Genomic DNA, 21,733 nt, shown 5'->3' with positions numbered 1-21,733 from the left:
TATTGCACTCTATTGTCCTAACTCTGATTGTCCAAATTCTTATTACTCTAATTTTTATTACTATTTTTATAACCATTTTATTACTATTAAACTTTTAAAATTTTAAAACAAGTGATTAGTGTTTTTCACAACAGTAAGCAGTTACTACTTAAACTTCTGTGCCTCTAAGTGATTGAAAGCATGGCCTGAAACACATAAGTAATCTGGTCTAGCAGCATGTGTCCCTGCCCATGGCAGGGGCCTTGGAACTACATGATCTTTAAGGTCCCTTTTAAGCCAAACCATTCTGTAATTCATAAAGTCTTTCCCAAGCTTACTCGCTATAGAAAGATGTAGGATAAGTGGGAAATGCAGGCAGTTGTGACAAGCGAGGCTAAATATTAAAAGTGTTTACAAATGCTTGGATGAAATAAAAAGCTTGATCTCTTCCCATGAGTATTATGTTCCCACAAGATGCTGAGTGAGCTGAAGTGGTCCACTCCCGTTTGAAAAACTAGGATGTGGATGCGTGTCCGGGAATGCCATCAGCTTAGCATGCCCTTATCTAGGAGGCAGCTCTAGCTTGGTAGCACGGGAGCAGAGAGCATCACCCTGTAACAAGGGTTATCAGCTTCTGAGAGATAACACAGAGAACATACATTTTCAGTTCTCCTGAAGTTCCTAGATAGAGTTTAAAAACTAACTAGCAAAAAAACCAACCCAAACCCAAAAGAATGTAAAAGTATGCACAAGATGATAAACGTGGCTGGAACCAGTGGATAAATAGATAGTGAGTAATATAGTGAGATTTTTTGGCAAAGTTATGTAACAAGAAGCAACAATGCAGGCCCAAAAAAAAAAAGTTCAAGGGAAGGTCATCTGTAATATTGGGACACTCAGTAAGTACGAGCATCAGAGACCCCTTTAGATGACTGCCTAGGACTATAAAAGGACTTCCAACAGGAGGCGGACGCATGCAAATTAGTTCTACGGCAGTAATGTTTATCTATTAGCTAGGAAGTAAGTTGTAATGGATATGTATGATCATGATAGAATCAATGCCCTGTTGTAGTTTCATTACACACATCCGATTAGAGGAGCTATCCTCTCAAAGTGTTCAAAGCTGTAATAAAGACTGCCGGCTTTCAAATATTTCAAACTGTATTCGTTTATTTTCCGGCCGATTTCGGTATCACCTCAGGCTGATCACCAATGTTCGGTGATTCCGGCCGCACGGGAACTCAGCTTCGCCCGGCCTGGCCTCGTGTAATTTATTACAGAGCGTGGCCGCACTGTCACGGAATAGCCGCCCCGCGCGCACAGCCCCACCTTTCCTCCCCACGCGACCCTCCAGCAGCGGCTCCGTCGCTCCTCTCGCGCCACGGGAAAGAAGCTGTCCTATTCCGCACCTGCGTCAGGCCCACAGTAGTTCCCTTACCAAAAGGGCCCGCACCGAGAAGAAGGTGAAATAATAGTAGTGGTAGAAGGGCGTGGCTGAGGCCGGGCCTTTCAGGGGACTAAGTCGCTCTCCACCAGTTGCTTTCAACGCTCAGTCTCTGCAGAAACCGCTCTTTGCTGTCTTTTCTGCTGCTAATAGTCAGGCAGCAGTGGACAGCATTCTTGAGGAGATGAAGGCGAGCTGGGTCCTTGCTAAAGCGGTGGCGCGGTCTGTGACGCCATTGAGCGGCGCACACGCAGGGCTCTCGGGGCCGCACGGAGGCGTGGGCACGATGATGCCCGGAGAGACGCCACCGCCGCCGGCCGAAACTGCGGCCGCCGGCAGGACCTGCGCCAGCTGCGGTGTTCTTCAGCAGGTAGGCATCGACCGCCGTCCCTGTGGCGCTGGAGTGGGGTTTTTGCTCACAGACGAGGTAGTGGATCAGCGCCGGGCCGCTGGTGGGAAGTGTCGGGTACCACAGTCACCACTCCCTGTGCCGTCGGGAACGCGGATAGCGTGCGTGGTAAACGGGCTCTAAAAGTAGCAGCAGTGTCGAGTTTTAGCTAGGCGAAGTGTGGAAAAGCAGCTCGTGTCTCTGCGACGTGCTTAGCGGGAGCTACCAGGGAATTTCTAGTTGTGTCCTGTTGGCTTTGATTCGATGCAGTATAAGGATTTAGAAATTACTTCCTTGAGGGCTCTTAAGCGAGTGTGTATTTTTATGGTATTACGCTTTGGGTAATTTTTGTTTTTCCTTTAAATGAAGAGAAGGTCCTGTTGAGACTTCATAGGACACACTTAGAATGAGTATGGATGAGAAACTGGAAAATCTCAAGTGAGCTAATGTTTATTGCTGATATTCTGCCGAAAGGTCAGTTGAATTTTGATGGAAAACGTTATAGGGATTTAGTGTATAATCTACTGCAGAGGCAAAGTTTGAAGAGCTTTTGTAGCAAAGCCTCACTTAAAGATGCATACTTACTTGTGGAGCCTGCATTCTCTGCGTGAATGAAGACAGTTTATTGAATTTTCTATAAATTTAGCCATTGGATTGGGGGTTATTTACAGTACTGATTTTTGGGGTGTAAGTTCTTTACTGACTTGAGACTCTTCCTTCCAGAATATGAATGAATATGTAGCTGCGTTAATTGCATTGAAGCAAAAAATAATTGATGGAGAGTAAGTACAATTTCATGCGTTTTTGTTTGTTTGTTTGGGTTTTATTCTTAAGGACTTACACCAATGCAGGAGATATGATTTTTGGAATGTGAATATTCGCTTGTGCACTACACTAAATGCTTCTCAAAATGAAAGTTCTTCGCAAGCATGTCCTAAATCTAGACTGTAAGACTAATTTATTCTGTAAAACATCTGTGTATAATGACAGTAAACAGAGCTATTTTGTGTACCTGTAATATTATTAGAAGTACAGGCAGAAGCAACTCTTTGAAGAGATTTATTTATTTATTTAAGGCAGAAGCAGATTATATTTATTGATATTTATTTATATTTATTTTGTTCATTTAATTGTGCTTGCTTATTTCATTTTTCTGTAGTGAAGAATGTGGGAACTAAAAGTTGAGTACAGATGTGAACTTTTTCAGCAGAATTTGGTCTGATTATTAAATTCTGAAATTCTGCTGGGATTAAATATCAGAATGTGAAAAGTGAAGCTGAACATTGTTCAGAATTATATGATTATAAAATCCTTCTTACAGTTTGCTTTCCTTTCTGTGCTTGCTTCCAATTCTTCTCAAAACCCATCAACATATTGCATGGAGTATGGAGTAATATATCAATATATGTTTGCCTCTATACTATGGCCCAATATCCATGCAATGGCTCCTAATTGTAGTGGTTTGTTTCTTGTGTATCCTTTTCTAGATACATGTCAATCTGGCTTTAGTGAATCTAAATGACAGTCCTGCATTCTATTTGCAGAGTATTTCAGCTAGTGCACACTGGGTCTCTTAACTAGGATCCTTTTCTCAAAGCTCCTTTACTCTGTTGCAATTTCTTTTCTGACCTCTTAATTTTGTGTCCCTCTTCTTTCTGCCAGCGCATATATTTCTTGCGGAAATTGCCTCTTCTTTAGCTACTTGCAGCTCAGCCTTTCTTTTTTGCTTTACTGGATTGCTCTTAACTATTGCAATAGAAAGTAATGCAGCCTTCTCTGTAACTCCCATGGTATTACTCTTTCTCGTCCTTTCCTTTCTCTGTTCTTAAAAAACATAATATTTGAGAAAAGAAAGTAGTAGCTTTCATTGGTGCTGTCCCATGGCCCTCTTGCATCAGGCTAAGTGTTACCCTTTATGGCTGCTAGGAGAATAATATAAAGATTAAAGCCTTTTATGGTCTTTCATACTATTTCTCTGAGATGTATGTTCTTTTTTTAGGAAAACATCCTTTCAAGTATGGAAACGTGTTTTATATATATATATATATGTATATTATTTCCTTTGTCTAAGCAATACGTTTTTTTAAAGCTGCAATTAGTTAATGGCTACAACTTCATGTAATCGCCAGTTGGTTTTTTTTCCTACTTAAAGCAGTTTGATTTGAGGTTTGAATGGCTTAATGAAATCAAAGGGTTATATTGACTACTATCAGAAAATTTAAACCAATCTTACACTTTCTCTATTTATCTATAAAGCAAAAGGAAAGATGAGAAAATGGTGAGAAAATGAGTAATGTGTGGATTTTTTCTTTTCTTACAGTCGTTTGCTGACAGAGTATCAACAGAAATGCACTGATATCCTTTAGTTTTCTCTTTCTGTTCTTACAGGATTAGTATACCTAAAACATTTACAAAAGGGCTTGAGGCTTTCTGTTTAGGTTATGAGATTATGTCTCTAATAAAGAACAAACTGGGTGGATTTTGTAAAGAAAATAGGCCTTTGGAATTAAAACTATCCACTTAAGATCTGCCTATTTCTGGTATATGATTATGGTAGTCTATTTGAAATCTGAGTTGCTGAGAATTACTCAATCTTTTTCATGTAACAGAAGAAGCTCTAATTCACTTCAAATGTACTGAAATGCATGTATAAACACTTAGTTCTGCAAGTCTTGGGGAGTGTTTTTTCTGGGAGGAAGTCTTTACTGGATGTTTCTTTGCAAGTTGCAGTCAGATTGAAATATACTTAAGGACATTTGTTAAACTGTTTTTAATTTCTGCCTTAACAAGAGATAACAGCTTCAATTTGCTGAACGGTAAGTTGGATTTATATTGTTTACTAAAGATGTATTACTAAAGATGATATATTCTTTGTGTTGCGGTTACTTTTAGGAGTCTGACGGTGTCATAGCAACAGCCATAGGTCTAAGCTGCACTTTTAGTATGGCACTTTTACCATGCTTCCTAGGCCATAGTTAGCAAAGGTATGATGAGGAGAAAAATCTGTCCTTCCTCTACAATACATGTGTGGGATTCTTTCCTGGCCCTGAGCTAGTGAGAGTCCAGGTGTAGATGTGAAGCTCATCTTTTGGTGGTAGTTAAATGTATGGCTATTTGGAGCGTCCGTATTTGTATGAAGTGTTTTGACTTAAGAGTTGTGTCTGTGTGCCCTTGCTTACTCTGTGATTATAGAGGAAGAGGCAGCGTATAATTTTTATGGACTCCAACCTGCCTGTTGAAAAACACTGCATTTGGACTCTGCTCTTACTTTACAGCAGAGACACTTATTACTGGCACTTTAATGTAGGCAGCATACTTCTGTGGCACATGCCATCTGCTTGCTTCTAGCTTTGGGTTCAGTGTAATGTTTTTAAATCAGATTTTCTTTAAATAGGTGGAAAAATGAGAATGCTGAAACTATTAAAGTTTTTAGGTATCTCTCTCAGCATTTTTCCATAGGATAAAAGCAAAATACTCATGCTTAATTGAAGAATCAGAATGCTGAGTTTCAAAGCATCTGTGGTTTTGGCAACTTTTTAAATTGCACATCTAATTTCAGAGAGATCTCTGCTCTTCGTTGCCAAGTGGAGAAGATGTTACAGAAAATTCTGCCTCTGGAAAAATGTCAGGAAGAGTTGGGTTCTGTGAAGGCAGAGTTGGAAGAAAAAAAGGTGTGCTTGTTTAAATAACTTGAGCTTTTTCTGTTGAAAGAAATGCATATTCCTAATGCTCATCTTAATGCAGCTGACTTTTAATGAACTCTGTTATTATTTCTAGCTCACTGAGACAGGTAGCTCTGGTGAAGTTAGGTGAAATTAATTAAATTACTTCAGGTTTCAGAGAGGCAATAAGTTTAGGTTGTTGTAGTTCTTAAAATTTTTGGTCAGATTATTTGGTTATTTCCTCACGAAGGAAGGAAGAAATGAGAAACATTCAGACTCCTTTGGTTTTCTGCTCTGATCTTGTCAGATTATTGAATATAACTTGCACTAGTGAAAAGGTGCCAAGAAAGAGGGTCTGTGCAGAATAGTGTTGTGCTTCTGTTACCTTTTTGAACATATGTTTAATTTTACATCATTATCTTCTGAAGTTTATTCCTAATTTCTCTCCCATCGCTTAGCTGAGGTGTAGTCTACAGGGAAGAAAGTTTAGATTGTTCAAGTTACCTACATGTATGTGTTTTCTAGACATTATTATAATTTCTGAAGAAAATACTCCAGTTTCTTTCTTGTAGCTTTTTTATAATGAAGATACTAACATTTGTCTTGTTGCTGTATGTAGTTAGTGTTCTGTGTTAGAATGATTTTATAACTGCTCTTCCCTCAGCAAGCATTAGTAGCTGATGTCCTGATGGCACTTGTTCAGAAAAATGCATAGTGTATAGTAGTTAAGATCTTGATTTCAGCTTCAAGTTCCTATCCAGCTAGGTGTTCAAGGCATGTACTTAAAGATAGACATAAAGAGATTAATGTTTGTTTGTTATAACTTTTGCCTTTAAAGAAAGAAGATAATCTGACTTTCCAACTTGCTTCTTTTCTTATTGAATATACTTAAACTTTTTTGGCCAGGCACTGTTTTCATTAGAAGAGGTAAGGTGTCTGCCATTTTTTTTTGCCCTCAGTATGGACATATTTTAACTGTGTTTTCCTTCTTCAGAATTCTCTCAAGATTTATCAGGAGAGCCAACTGGAATATGTCAAAATTAAAGAAGAAATATTAAACAGTGATGCTATGTGAGTGATGCTTCTTTTTTTTCTTAACCTTTCTTTGCCTCTTTTACCTCTTCCAAACTTGATAATGTACCTTATCTAGTTATGCTTTCCATCTCACTCAAATGATCCTAAGTATTGTAGCAAACTCTTTTGAGTGCAGTGTTACTTTATTTATTGTCTTGTCATGAAGTGGCTTTATGTGGTTGTTTAATTAAAGTCTTTAAGAACAGGATGAAATTGAAAAAAGCTGTAGTTTCTCCAGTTCTAAGTGGTTCTTAGTCTCAGCTTTTTGTTATTGCCATCCATTTCAGTTTTGCTGTTAAGTCTCTGAGGCCAATATAAGAAGAATATTGCCAAAGTGGTCTGAACTAAAATCAGTCCTTAAAATAATTATTTTAATGTAACAGCTCAGCAGTTCATAGTGAACTGTCTGCCATGTTTGGAAATGAGCAGGAAGGATTTGGCACCAAAAGTGCAAAAGTAATTTTTGCTGCCATAATACAGAGTATTCTGAAGCTGTGCCTTGTTAATTTCCAAAGATTGTTTTTCCAGTAAGCAGTCAGTCAAAGGTTTCCTTGCCTGGAGCATATGTGTGTGTTAACTTTTACAGCTCTTGATGCATACTCTTAATGGGCTTGTCTAATTGCTTTTTAATCCTCTAATATTTTTAACCTTTAAATCACCTATATCAGGGAACTGTGACTTCTCAGTATTGTGTGGGAAAGTTCTCATGCTCTCAAAAGAGAACCAGCTATATATATAGCAAGATGTTGGTAGTTGTGGTTATTTTTCTTCATGTGCATCACTTTGCATTTACAAAAACCAGTTGCACTCTAGTGACTTAGAATTCTAAGACCCTTTTGATTTTGTAGTCAACTTTTATTTCTAATGTGTTCTAGCACACATCCCAATGGGACTCCCTCTGGTGACTCCTTTCTTCCATGTAAGCTGGCTATCATTTTTAACTTCGGTGTTTCTAAGCTATTTTGGTGCTACCAGCCGGTCAAGGAAAGTGATTGGTTCTCTCTGCCCAATTCTGGTACTGGTGAGGCCATGCCTTGAAGCCCAATTCTGGGCTTTTTTGTACAGGTTTACAGGTATCCTGGAGAGAGTCTAATGAAGGTCCACAGAGATGATCAAGTGACTGAAGCATTTCTCAAAAGAAGTACACTAGTCTCTTCATGTGACTTGTGAAACATATGGTGTTCACAAGCAGAGCAGCAAGCCATTATTACCCAAAAGACTGTATGAGGAGACTAGGATTGTTGTCATTTCTTCAGCCATTCTGCACTTACTTCACATATAGACGTACTCAATGTACTGTGAGCTTAATAAAATAGTCAGTACATTGTCTTATCTAAGAGCAGCAGAGAGCAGCTACCCCATTGCTAACTGCATCTTAAGAGGGAACTGACCACGCTGATGTGCTGGCAATTTATTGTGTCAGTATAGATATAATGTTTGTCCCTGTCTGTCACTCATATCTTCAAGAAGGAGGAGCCAGGGAACTACAGACCAGTCAGCCTCACTTTGATCCCTGGGAAGGTGATGGAGCAGGTCATCCTTGAACTCATTTTCAGGCACATGAAGGACAAGAAGCTCTAGAGTAGACAGCATGTCTTTATGAAGGGGAAGTTGTGCTTCACTGACCTTATAAATTGACATGTTTTCTAGATCAGGGGAGAGCAGTGGCTAGTGTCTGACAGGGAATAAGATCTCTGACACCGTTTCCCATAATAGCCTCGTCATAGCCCATTAGTCTGGTGCTGTAGGGGCTGGATGGGCAGACAGTGGATCAAAAACTGGCTGAATGGCTGGGCCTTGAGTGTGATGGTGAACACTGTGCCAAAGTCTGGTTGGAGACCAGTAGATAATACTACCCTAGGGGGAGACAGAGAGGGCTGCGCAGTGGGTCTAGTCCAGTTTAACATCTTGTTAGTGATCTGCATGATGGGGCAGAGCCTACTGTCAGCAAACTTGACAATGGCACACGTGTGGCTGATGGGCCAGAGGGGCATGCTGCTGTCCAGCACAAGCTTGACAGGCTGAAGAAATGAGGTAACTTTTCAGCAAAGAGAAGTGTGAAGCCCAGCACCTGATGAGGAAGAATCACCAGTATGTGCTGGTGGACAGCAGCTTGGGATGATTTCATGACGTGAGCCAGTGATACACACTCATGGCAAAGAGGTACCAGTATCTTGGTTTTCAGTGAGTTTTGCCAGCAGGCTGAGGGAGATGCTATTCTCTTCTGCTCAGCACTTCTGATGCAACCCCTGAAATAATGTTAGTTCTGGACTTCTCAATACAAGAGAGACATGGATATATGGGAGTGTGTTCAGTGAAGGACCATGAAGATGATTAGGGAATAGGAACATTTCTCCCATGATAGAGGGCTGAGAGAACTGGAACCATTAAGTCTAGAGAAGAAAAGACTCAGGGGTGGTATTACCAATGTCTATAAATACCTGAAGGGAGCATGTAAAGAAAAAAGAACCAGGCTCACTTCCTTGGACCTCAGTGATAGGACAAGAGGCAGTGGGAACAAACTAAGACAAAGAAAGAAGGTCATGTTTCCTGTGAACATCAGGAAAGACTTTTTGCTGTGAGAATGATTGAGTACTTCCATGAATTGCCCTGGGAGTTTGTGGCCTTATCATCCTTAGAAATCTTCAGAAGCTATTTGGAAATGGTCCTGGCCAGTGAGCTGTAGGTGGCCCTGCCTGAGCAGTGTGGGTTGAACGCCATAACTTCCAGTGGGTTCTTGCCACCTCAGCCTCAATTCTGTGATGCCATAGCTGTTTTGTATACCTCTGATACTGAGGCCATTTGAAGCAGTAGGTCATATGAGTTCAGTAATTTGAAAGCTGGATTTTTCCAGAAGCAGAATAATAGTGAATTGTGCATAAAATTACTGTTAATTTACAGGTACTATTAAAAAACTTAGGTGAGAAATTATCACTCATGTCCTTTGGTCCAGTCTGCTATTCAGAGCCAGTGTTAAAGTTAGTTTGCTCAGGACTGTCTAGTTGAGATCTGAATATTCTACAGGGATGGCAGTTCCCATGGAGTACAACTTCTCTTAGCGTAGCATTCTGTCAGCTGCAGTTGTGCATGTGTCTTAAGGATCAGATGTTGAGGAACTTGAGTTGGGTAACATAAAAGGAGTTCTGCCCAAATGCATCATCTGCAAACTGCTTTTTGTAAATTGCTAGATTTAACATCTACCTATTTTCTTCATGTAGTTGTGTGTTGATGAAATTAGTATAGTTCTGCATATGTAAATGTAATTACGTAATTTATAAATATTATTGCAATGATTATGTCGGCACTTTGTTTCTCTTTGTTCAGATTCTTGTTATTTGTATCCTAGTTTTTTTTATCTCAAGTTGAAAAATGCCTATGAGGATCATTGAGTCCAACTCCCTTCTCCTCGCAGGACTATTTAAAACTAAGCTGTAAGACTAAGACTATCATTCAGGTGCTTCTGGAACTTTGACAGGTTTGATGTCAATGATTGCTTCCCTGGGGAGCCTGAAGAACCTTTTCCTAATGTTCCATCTAAACTTCCCTAGTGCAGCTTCAATGCATTTCCTTCTGTCCTATCACTGGTCACCAGGGAGACGAGATAAGCACCTTCCTCTCCACTGTCCCCTGCTGAAGAAGTTGTAAACTGTGATGAGGTCACCCCTCAGCCTTCTCTTTCCTGAGCTAAACAAGCCACTCATGGTCTTCCAACACAGGTTTCTGGTAGTCCCAGGGTCTGTCATTGGTGACAGATGTGAAGAAGGCATTAAATACCTCTGCTTTGCATCCCTATTTGTGATGTGACTAACCACATCAAGCAATGGACTGATGTTATTTCTGATCTTCCATTTGCTGTTAAGATATTTTGAAAAGCCCCTTTTGTTGAATTCTAATTCAGCTTGAATTCTAATTGAGCTTTGGCTGCATGAACTTTACCTGCAATGGTAAACAGCATCTCTGTGGTCTTCCTGTGTCGACTTATCTTGCTTCCAATGTCCATGCATTGCATATGTAGTACTTCTGTGCCTTCACTTGAAGATAATCTACAGAGAAACAGAAGTTCGTTACGTCCTGTTTTCTAAAGGACAACTCCCCCCTTCCCCTGCCTCCCTGTATTTTTTTCTATGAAGGTGTTTTATGAGGAATTTTGCTGAAATTCTCACCTATGGCTTGACTGTCAAAGCCATCATATAGAAAAGTAAGTATGAACCTCTTCAGGCTGAGAAGGCACAGAATCCTCAGTCTATTACTTTATACTATAAATACTTTGACTACTAAACATGCAAAAGGTGGTCAATCATACCATTTATGAGTGGATTTTTGAATATATTCTGGTTAATGTCTGAAGTGGTAATTAAAGCCTGAACATCCAGAAAGACTTATATTGTAAGTCTCAATCTATTACACAGATTTTAATATGGGGAATAAATTAACTGTGTTCTACTTCATGAAAGTGATCAGTGATCATTGGTAGAATTGTCTACTTACCACAACAGTTTAAAAACAATTTCTGTGATATTAGAATTTAGTAGAAGAAAATAATAGGAATGTGTATTTTTCTATTTTCTATTTATTTATTTTCCAGTTCTGTGTGTTTTACATTTAAGGTAGGATTGGAAATGTTGAAGTCAAAATTGTTTGGGATGCTTCATGTTTTTTCCTTTGGTTTGATTTTAGTCTAAAGTATCTGGATGTTCTGAACAAAAAGGTCTGGGACATAAGTCATTCTGAGGGCCATTCATGATTATGTTATTGCTTAGATATTATTCATTGTAAGCAAAGCTTGATAGTTTTTAAGGAGTAAAGCTAACCTGTCTGCATTACATCTTGGAAATGCAAAATATAGAAGCCAGTTTTCTGCGGTTGTATTTCTAATACTGGGTTGTTGCTAAAGGTATATTTAGTGGATTGACTCTCTTAAAAGCAAACTTTGCGTCTGTAACAGATACAGCTGTTTGTGTGAGAATGCCAGCAACATGGCACCAATTTGATTTTTCAACTTCAAGGACTCATTGGTCTCACAAGATCCTGGGTATAGGAGGTGTTTTTTCTTTGAATGTCTAGATTTTTTTTCTGACTTTTCATGCAACATAGTTGTATTTTTAAAAATAATCTATTAATGTGTTCTATTTAACAGGAGAAAGAAACTGGAAACTAAAGTGAAAAAACTTGAAGGTAACTTTCTACATTGAGTAGGTCAACAGTACAGTAACATAATCCCTTTTTTTCCTTTTCTGTCCAGAGGAATTGTGACTTTAACTTTGATGCCCAAGGAACAAGGCAGGCCAATACTATGTGGGGTGCTTAGTCTCTGATTTATATCAGCCATCCTGCAGAATATTTTCTGCTGAGTGTCTTAGGCACATGACTCAGATATAGTTGGAAGGGAACTTCTAGTCATGAAAACTTCAAAGGATGGAGTGTTACCAGTGTCTGTAGGCAGCTTGGTTCAGTAACATGTTGGAAACTCCTGTGTTTCAGTTTACACCTAATTCTACCATACAGCAGTCTTGTTCCATCTTCTTGATTGAACAATCTCATTAGCAATCTCATTCCATCTTCTTGATACCTCTTTGTACAGGAAAGCTGTTCTTGTATTCTTTCTATGATTTGTTATGTTTTCCCTTCTGGCTGGTTAAGTCTAGTTCAATTAGACTGTTTTCGTAGGGCATGTACTCCAGTGTTCTAATAATCCTGCAGGATTGTTCATGTTTATGTTCATATTAAAGTATTTGTTCCTGATGCACTTTTTCTGACTTTTAAATGGTCTGGCACTTATATTTTAGTTGGTTAGTTAGTTAGTTTGTTTGCTTTTTTTTTACATGGAGAAAAAGCATTGGCTTCATGGCCCTGTGTTTTTCTTGTTTGCGAGGATGGATGTACGTAAGACTTTTTGAGACTTCACTTGCTGTGTCATCAATTGGTAGGGCAGATATTTGCATTCCTATCACGCATATTTTAGCTGTGCTTACCATAGTTCAAAATACAGTGAACTGAGTGACATATCTTAGTGATAGAAACCCCCTGAATCTTACTGTAAAGTGCAGGTACAAGGTGTTTATTTTGATGAGAATTTTGGAGTTCCATTGCAGGACTGCCAGGCTTTTTACACACTTGCCTCCAAAATCTCAAATTCTGGCAGAACTAGAACAAAATACTGAGAAAGAGTATGTGTTAGGTCCAATTTCAGTGACTATTTTATCTGTTTTGGTTTTTTCTATGTTCATTAATTATCTCAAACATTGTATCTTTTGGCAGTATGAAATTTTGCCATTGTTTTTTTGTTAGCTTACCACTCAAGGTTCCTTTTTAAAACATTTTATTTTAATAGGCTCTCTTCTGATTTGATCAGCAGGAAGATTCCTTTTCTTTTCTTTCCTATCCATATATAAGTCATCAGGCTGAACTCTCAGGAGTTCTCTCAGCTGACTGTGTCACCTAAGAATTTTCCTAGGAACCTTGTGTTCAGTTCTCACCTACCCTATACACCCTCTATTTCCACCCATCTGCACTCTAGCCAGGTGTCTGTTAGACATTAAGAGATAAGGTCCTCTTCTCTATTAGTTTTGAGTGCTTTATGTATCTTTCTAATGCAGCTGGCTGTGGTGTTTTCATCTCTGAACAAGAGCTCTTATTTAAATAAGAGAATAAAACTGTAAAAACCATTTTGCAGTCAATTTTATCTCCTTTTTTCAACAATATACTTGATGTATTTTGTTCTACAGTACAATATCATTACAATATGACCCACTCTTCATTCCTGCATATAATTGAGAAAACTAATATATGTATTGCTGTGGTTCAAAACAGTAATTATACAGTAGAAGGCAACATACTTGTATGCATGAGATGTTGTCCAAATGAACCAAAATATAACTTCAGTAGATTTGTATTTCACACTATCTTTTTTTTTTTCTGGTGACTTTATTTGCAAACTAGGGAACTACTATACCAGCACCACTTAAATTAGTGGCCTCTTTACAGTTTCTAAATTGAATTTTGGTTCTCTTTTTTGAAGAGGCTGCAACAAAGCATGCACAGGACTTCAGACAACTAAAAACTGAAAAGAAAAGGCTTGAAAAGGAGCTGAAAAAAGCACAAGTAAGGCTTTCCTTGTCTTTGTGTGCAACTCTTTTAGTATTTTTGGGGGAAATAAAGAAGCTATTAGTGTAATAGGTGCTGAAATAGTAAAATTACATTTTTGGGGGAATATTGAGTAACTAAACATTAGCAGTTCATTGTAAGAAAGAAATTTTCCAACTTCAGAAATGTTGATATAGATTTCATGCTCTTTAGGAACTGATGTTCTAAGAAATATATATGGCATAAAAATTCTGTACTTCTTAATTTTAACAGGGAAAGCTTGGTGGTGTAATTAAAGAGAAGTGCAGAAAATGTAAGTGCTTACCTTTGAATGCCTTTGAATTTGTATGTGGTGTTGTTCCATTTGAATATTTTCTTTCCACCTCTCCTCTTTTTAATAGTTAAACATGCAGAAACTCAGAGTTCAAGTGAAGATCTTGCAACGTATATAGACAAAGGTAAGACTTTTTGCAAGTCCATTCTCTGTGTGGAACCAATTGTTACGAATTTATTGCAGCTCTTCTGGAGCTGCAATTTTGGAAACAGGGGATACTGCTAAAGTGCTATAAGAGCAGATGTGATTGATCCAAGTAGGTTACACTGATGAAAGACAATCTAATAGATTACTATTTTCAGTTTTTCAGTAAGGAAAATTCTTGATTTATAAAAATGACTAGTCTACCCTGTGCATACGTGAAGTCAGCTAATGTGCAATTACAGAACAAAATGCAAACACTGAAAAAAATACTAACAATCCTTCTGAAGCTTCCTGAAATCATAAAGCACCAAATAGGAGAGTAATATGGTAAAATTTCTATGTGAGACTTGGAAAATCAAATGGAAATACAGGAGGTATAGTTGTATCTTATCTTACTGACATTTTTTTGTTTTAGTGATCTAAAATATATACTACAAATTACCTGAATCTAACTCTAATGGAGCAAACTCCTTGAAAACTTCCTCCAAAGTACCGAGGCCAAACTTTAGGCAAATTTATTATTTGTATTTTTTGCAGTCTTTTAAAGTGCTGGTACTGCTTTTGAACTGTTTAGATATGCTGAAGGCTGTTTTGAGGCAAAAGAACTTCACTTTTCTATTTCTTGCTTTGAAAATAGGTTTGCTGCAGAAATTAAATGTTTTTGAAAAAGCCACACCTTGTCAGTTTGTGTGTGTCTTGGCATATTTTTACTTTTGGATTGTACTGAATTTGTACCACATTTAATCCTTTGATTTTTAATTAGTGGCAAAATAGGAAAATTAATATCTCAACATTAATTTGAGCTTCAAATAGCAGCAATGATTTATTAATAATGAGTAAATGGTAGTGTTGTTATTAGCTGTTTAGCAAAATTTGGTAGGTTTGCCTTGTATATGCTGACTGTTTTTTAACATGTCTCTTCATAAAATAATAGCAGTTTGGCCTTTGACTTACAGAATTTGCACAAAAACAGTCTCAGTTCCTGATTGTTGGATTTATGATACTGTTGGCATAAGTCTATAAGGTGCAGTTCTGAGTTTTTCTTCCCTCTCCACTTCTCTTCTGTCTCTGAAACTAGGTTGTTTGACATCACCTAGCAGTGGTGCTGTTAGAGCTGTAGACAGTCTCCTAGTGTTGTGGCCTGATAATTAGTTCAGATACATGGTGCTATTACATGATAAAACTAAGATTAATTATTACTGAGTAAGCAGAAATGTGATATACATCTTTGTAGAAGATTTTCTCCCAGGTTCATGTAACTTGATTTGTTTTACAGAGCTGTTTGATTTCAGTAATGCTACATTTGTATCTGTTTTACCTTTTAATTTGGGAGCTGTTATAACTTTTTGCAGTACTCCCTATGAAAAGGAAAAGGTAGAGCATTCTCCAGCTGTTCCTTTAGTCTGCTATGGGGATGTGGCCAGTACAGGATCTATTCCCTAAATGGCATCTAGCATTTCTCTTTCACTGAAGCTTGTGCCTTGTTTTAATTTTTGTAGGTATTTTGTAGGCATGTCTGTGTTCTAAGTAAAATAAACACAAATTCTTAGTTCAATTCTATCAATTTATTTAAAATAAATAGATTTTTTTGTTTATTTATTTTAACAGGAAGAGCGATGTTCTTATTAGAACAACTCCGGATGTGCATTGACAGTGCAAAAGGAGAAAGAGAGAATGAGAAAAATGATCCTGTCTTAGGTACAATGGCATGCAAAGTCTTGAAATTTTCTTGATACTCTCTCCTTTTCTGACCAAAAGGCAATGTTGGTATTTTCTTTCAGCTTCTATTTGGGATAAGGGATGATCGAACAAAAGAAGACTTAACTGTTACAGAGAGTAGGTTCCAGTTGGGTAGTAACTGCATAACACTCTTTTGAAAGACTTAAATACTTTCCTTGATATTTGTCTGGTCAATTACATGTGTGATTAGAATCTGAATTATCTGAAAATAATACAAATATTAATTTGAATGGGTAAGTAAACTTGAACCATCTTCTGATAAAAAGCTGTTGTAATTTGCTGTTGCAATCAAGAAATCAAATTCTTTTACTGTTTGTAAGTAGTCAAAACTCATCTCATGGTTAAAACATTATTATTATATCATAATCAACTCTGTAGTATATAATGTGAATGATTGTGCATATGGGCTCTTTTTAGTCTGAAACAAATATGTGGTAATATAGTTGATTTATAAGGTTTAAGAAGCTGTTAACTCCATTTTCTTCTTTGTAATGTGATATTCAGATAATGATAAAAAAATAATCTGAGTAGTTATCCACATGCATATTCACAGCAAACTTTAACTTTACATAGCAGATATTTTCTTTCTGCACTGAAGAGTAATAGATGCCTTGAAACTGCATTAATTTCTGTGTTGCATCTCTGGAATGTTTTTATTAAGCTTTATTAGTTTTTTCAGTTTCTCTACTACTTTGATTTTTTCTGTAACTAAAGGTGTAGAGATACTGCCTGAGATTGGTACCCAGCAGCATTAAGAGCTTTGAAGATAAACTTTTCAAAAACCCTGTTAAGTCTGAAAATGTGCTACTAGTGTAGATCATAGTGAATCTGCCTTCAGATGTGTTCCAGTGGAATCCACTTAAGAGGTGCCAAAATATAAGGACCAGCTCATAAACCTGTTAGTCAGCCTTACTTCCTTGAGTTTAATGCAGCAAATGCATGGCTTCAGCTCCAAAACTGAGCTGGACACTTGTGCCCTGCAATTCTGAATTTAATGTCTCGATCAAGGATCAATCAAGTGACAAGAACAAGCGCAAGAAACTGAAGAGTTTAAAATATATGTGATTTTAGGGGTATCAGGTTCCAGAGTAATCCCTTTGCCATCCACCAAAAGAGGAACTTTAGATTTCAGAAACTGTGTTCCATCTTTCCTATTCATATCTTCTTAAGGAGACGACAGTACTTTCATAGAAGAAAGCAATTATCTCTAAGAGTCTCTTTCTTCCCACTTCAGTATGGAGAAAATTCTAAGCTTAGACCATGCTTTTGTTGGAATGGTTAGATTTTGTAGAAATAAGTCTTTTGTCCTGTTACTGGTTCGTTTTTTTTTTTCCCTCATCAAGTCTAGAGCAGCTATATCGTTATTCAGCCTCTTATGCAACTGGCCTTCACCTTGAATTCATAATAACAAAGTGCTTATGTTTATGGGTGCAATCTTCTAGGAAAAAAAGGATCTTAATGAGTTTGCCCATATTATAATAGTTCAGCCTAGAGAGCAGATCAGCTTGATGGTAGTATCTTTTTCAGAGAATGTCAGTTCATCTGCTGCCTGGATCTAGCCTTTCAAAAGTGTACATCTTCTAACATTTCTCAGTATATTCAAATGTGCTGTACAATACCCAAAGCTTTGCATTATGGATCAGTGTCTTCTCTGTTCTGCTAAGGTTGATACAACTTTGAATGGTTTTCTTGAAGAATGTGTTCATATATGAAAATTGGAAGACTCATGAGGCTTTCCAAATGTGCTGTTGTGAAAGCCTCATAGGATAATGGAGGTTTGCCAAACTTATTTTAAAAGCATTTGGTAGTACTGTTACAAATCTACCAGTAATAAAGTTGACAATACGTGCATCTGACCATCAGTCCAGTAACCTTGAGCCATAATCTAGGGTTAATAAGACATTGATAGTATTTTAGTCTTTGGAAAACTTTATCTCATATAGTTGGGACATAAAATCACCTACATTGTGAATAAACATTTAATGAAGCATTTGCAGCTGGGTGCTGAATATTTTGGTAAGTTGGGTTCTCTAGCATGCTCTGTTCATATGCAATGGTGAGATGAACTGAAGAAAAGTAAAGACCCTGTCTGGGAGGAGTCAAGCTTCTTCAAGAGGTATTCTGTAACTGGGTTCAGAGCTAAAGTTGGCTTACTACGGAGCTATACCCATCTTATCTGCTCATCTTTTTGTTTGGGGGTACAGGATAGGGCAGAAGCTGCATGTAGATTGTAAATGCAGAGATGGAAAGGAGTGCACTTGAGTTGTCTGCTTTAATATCAGATTTACTGTCTCAGAAAACAGAATATTGCCTGTAGAATCAAAGAATATTTAGTGTATGAAGCATCCTGAAATTCACATAATTGGATACAGGTTGAAAAATTCTGCCTCATTGTCAGGGCATTAAAAATTTCAGTGGAGGAATTTTTTTCTCAGAGAAACACCACTGTTCTTGAGAAGTGTGCAGTTGCTTCTGCCAGGCATCTGCAATCTTTGTGCTGATGAGGTTTTACTGTAAATCAGATGAAATTCTTTGGCTAGATTATTTATTTTTATAAAATACCACGTCTTAATCTGGTCCTTCTTGAGACGAAAATACCACAAGACTTGTTTCAAAAAGTTGCTTTGTTGCTTGGAGTGAGGAGAGGACAACTTGCAACAGTGAATTGCCTTGCAATGTATCCAATCAAGACTGAAGTTTTGAGTTGTAAAATATAGTTTGTTTAGTACCAAGGCAATCAATTTTAGCATTGGATCACTTATTTCATCTCTGCTTCTTTCTCCACTTTGCATGAAGAAGATATTTCAAGTAGTACATGATAGCTTTTGATGGTATTTTCAAATCAGAATAATCTTAATCTATCAGAAGTGAGAGAAGGCAGCAGTGTAAGGGTTCGAAGCTACATGAACTAGATTCCAGGTTATAGATTTCAGAAGAAAACTTTATCAGTTCATTGAGTCACATAATGAACAGGAGTGCGATTCCCTGGATAGAGTAAAATTTGTCTGTGAAATATGATCTTTGCAAGGATCCTTCCAATGAGATGGGCTCAGTATTCATAAGGCTTTTGCTGGACCTGAGGTTCAGACCAAGGTGCCAGAATTGACACTTCAAATGAAGAAACTTACATATGTTGAATCTTTAAAAATTGCTATGGCAACTCTTGCTATGGTTAAATGGGTAACTGTAAGAAAGGTATCTCATTGCCAAAGAAATGCAGTTATTAGTGACTGGGTTGGAAAGGGATGAGTAGAGAAGTTTGGAGAATTTCTTAGTTATTCAGAAATTATGTCTTCGATCCATTGTTCAGGGGAAACATTTAAATGAATTACACATGTCAATATTCTTGGACTTGATGTAGGTGCATGACTGATTTTGAGAGTATAGATAGGATGTAAAGTTCCTAATAAGTCAGTACTATTGTGTAGTTCACTGTGAAAAGTTAACTTCCTAATTTTCTAAATGGAGTCCTTTTAGGGGCAAAATCTTTAACTGTGTTGCTGCCTGCTTCAGTGCAGGGTAAATTCTGAGCTTTGAAATGATTGGCACAAAAAGACATGAAAAAAATGTAAGAGACAACCAACTTCTGAATTTTCCTTATTTTCTTTGTTTCTATTTGTCAAAGAGCTCCTTTTGCCTTGGATTGGAACTCAATTTGTAAAATGAATGTAGGTTTGTCCTGAGAAAATTTAGAACATCTAGAAGCTCTATGTGACTGTGGCTTGTAAATGGCTTTATAAAACAATGGATTGTTGTAATACTTATAAAATGTAAAGGGAATGGCAGAGCTTTCTTATCTTTGGTGAAAATGATGTGCTAGGGCCCTTCAGGTTGATCAGTTTCTCCCTCCTCCTGGTGTCCAGTGCAGTAGTTGAGATTTTTTCATGGAGTTGCTACCTGAAGTGACTTGAGATAGATCTTTGAAATAGGGTTATTGATCAGTTTTTCTGATTTACTCCTTTAGTGGTGCTGACATATCAGAATGTGCTCAAAAGTTTTTGATGGCTGAGGAGGCTATTTTGACCTATCAAGTTAAATTAATGTTTTTAAATATAATACTACCATTGATGTTGCTTTAGGAATATCTGTCTAAGTTCTAGTAGTGGATTAACACAGATAGCAGTAATGAAGCACATGATTTTTTTTCCCCCAACAGAATGCAAGTTGTGCCAGTTAAATTAGTACATCCTATACTCAAAACCATTTTGTGCACGTGCTGTTATTTCTACTGTGGGATGGTGTTGTGACTTGCCTTTGAGGCAGGGCAATCAGATTTGTTGCTAAAGGATCCCTTGGGGTGGATTAAAGTAGAAAACCAGTAAATAATTGGTATAACAACAAATTTTTTAGAACTGCTTTGAAACTGTACATGGAAAACACTGTAAAGTGGATTGGAAAGGAGTATATAGCTATTCTGAAGTGTATGATCACCATAAAGAGGAAAGCTAGAAAAAAAAGAGGAGAAAAGACAAAGATAACCACCACCTGTGGCTCCAATGATGTGTGGGTGATTGTGGTCTGTGATTTTGATACGCAGTAGGAGTCCATCAGAGGTGGAGACCTGCATAAGCATCAAAATTTGGGGTTTTTATAACTCTCATTTTTCCAGTAAACACTCCAATACCTCCTCCAGAAGGAGTTCCAGACATGTACAATCTCCTTTCTCGAAGATCATCGAAGTCCAGTAGTGTCAAGCTGGCCAGTCCGGGTGTTTGTCTCTGCCCAGACACACGTAGGATGGCTCTGGGACAGCCCGCACTTCAAAGGACGAGTCTGGACTCTTCACATTTTCAGTCTTTGGATTGTTTATTATTTCTTATCTATAGAATTTTTTTTCTGCCCGACAGAGGTCTGACCAGCAAGGCAGCCAAGGGCACTCGGACCTCCCACTGGGCAGTCATCTCTTTTTATACTAAAAACTACATACATCATATTTACCTTTATTTCCCAATACTTTTCACCCATATTAACAAGTGCACCTGCACCATTGACCAATCCCAAAGTGCCAACATCACCACAGAAAATGGATGACAAGAAGAAGAAAGAAGGACAAGACACACCCTGATCCCTCCATCTTGTCTCCATAACCCCCCTGTACCAAAACCCTAAAATCTATCGTTCATTCTGTAAACACATCATTCTTACACCATTCATTCCCAAATGACTCTCATGTCCTCAAACAGGTGGCACATCCCTCGAAGGGTCAAAGTCAAGCCACCAGGTACTTTTGGCAACATTCCAGGATCTCCGAGCCCCCCCCAAGGGTTCTCTCAGTAACTCTGGACATCCGGAGTGATATGCTGAGTTCCCACATCAAGCAGGGGTGTGAGAGTGTGTGTTCAGGGGCTGGACAAAGTTTCTAAACAAAGATTCTGAGTAAACTTTCAGAGTTTTGCAGCTTATGGTACATGAAACTGTCATAAAAAAACCCTTACCCTGCCTGTGCAGGTAAATTGTTTAACAGCAGTTTCTCTTAAATGTAAACTAGCTTTTTTAAGGAAAAATTCAGTCACAAAATTCAGGTGGTTCACTGCAGATGGTGTACTCATATGTATGCAGAATAGGCTTGATCTCTTGCTTTAATACTGCTGATTTGGTGTCTAGTAGTGTTTGTGAATACTATAAACAAGATCGCACATACAATGTCATATAAGAATTGCAAATACTACAGAGTGGATTTTAGCTCCATATGATACACTGGGGTTTGGGAATTGTTGATTTCTACTGTCTTGTTGGAGGTAATATTTTCATTTTATAAAATCATAGAATTTAAATTTCAGGAAACTGGGCTATCTTTTCCCTTTTTGAAGTATTTAGCATAATTATAATAAATTTAAATTGTCTTTAGACTTTCCTGGATGAATATGTTTTGTCTGCATAATAAA

At 37.8% G+C, this 21,733-nt stretch overlaps 1 protein-coding gene across 4 annotated transcripts in view; it reads left to right on the top strand.

Annotated features, from left to right (window-relative positions):
- Window positions 1-1,607: 1,607 nt before the first annotated feature.
- Window positions 1,608-21,733, top strand: part of ICE1 (interactor of little elongation complex ELL subunit 1) — a 42,338-nt gene continuing 22,212 nt past the window's right edge. For 2 of the 4 annotated variants that reach the window (XM_063158939.1, XM_063158929.1), the window contains exons 1-11: window positions 1,608-1,793; window positions 2,535-2,593; window positions 4,132-4,167; window positions 4,610-4,627; window positions 5,371-5,482; window positions 6,468-6,544; window positions 11,685-11,722; window positions 13,566-13,648; window positions 13,904-13,943; window positions 14,032-14,088; window positions 15,717-15,806. In XM_063158939.1, coding sequence (XP_063015009.1) covers window positions 1,608-1,793; window positions 2,535-2,593; window positions 4,132-4,167; window positions 4,610-4,627; window positions 5,371-5,482; window positions 6,468-6,544; window positions 11,685-11,722; window positions 13,566-13,648; window positions 13,904-13,943; window positions 14,032-14,088; window positions 15,717-15,806 — 796 coding nt within the window. Of the gene's footprint in view, window positions 1,794-2,534; window positions 2,594-4,131; window positions 4,168-4,609; window positions 4,628-5,370; window positions 5,483-6,467; window positions 6,545-7,591; window positions 10,746-11,684; window positions 11,723-13,565; window positions 13,649-13,903; window positions 13,944-14,031; window positions 14,089-15,716; window positions 15,807-21,733 lie in introns of those variants that run through there. The other 2 variants (XM_063158949.1, XM_063158959.1) reach the window with 2 other exon arrangements.

Source organism: Melospiza melodia, chromosome 1 (genome assembly GCF_035770615.1).
Source record: "Melospiza melodia melodia isolate bMelMel2 chromosome 1, bMelMel2.pri, whole genome shotgun sequence".
Classification (NCBI taxonomy): Eukaryota; Metazoa; Chordata; class Aves; order Passeriformes; family Passerellidae; genus Melospiza; species Melospiza melodia.
The sequence above is the reverse complement of the archived record's forward strand: the minus strand, read 5'-3'. Positions and strand labels throughout refer to the sequence as shown.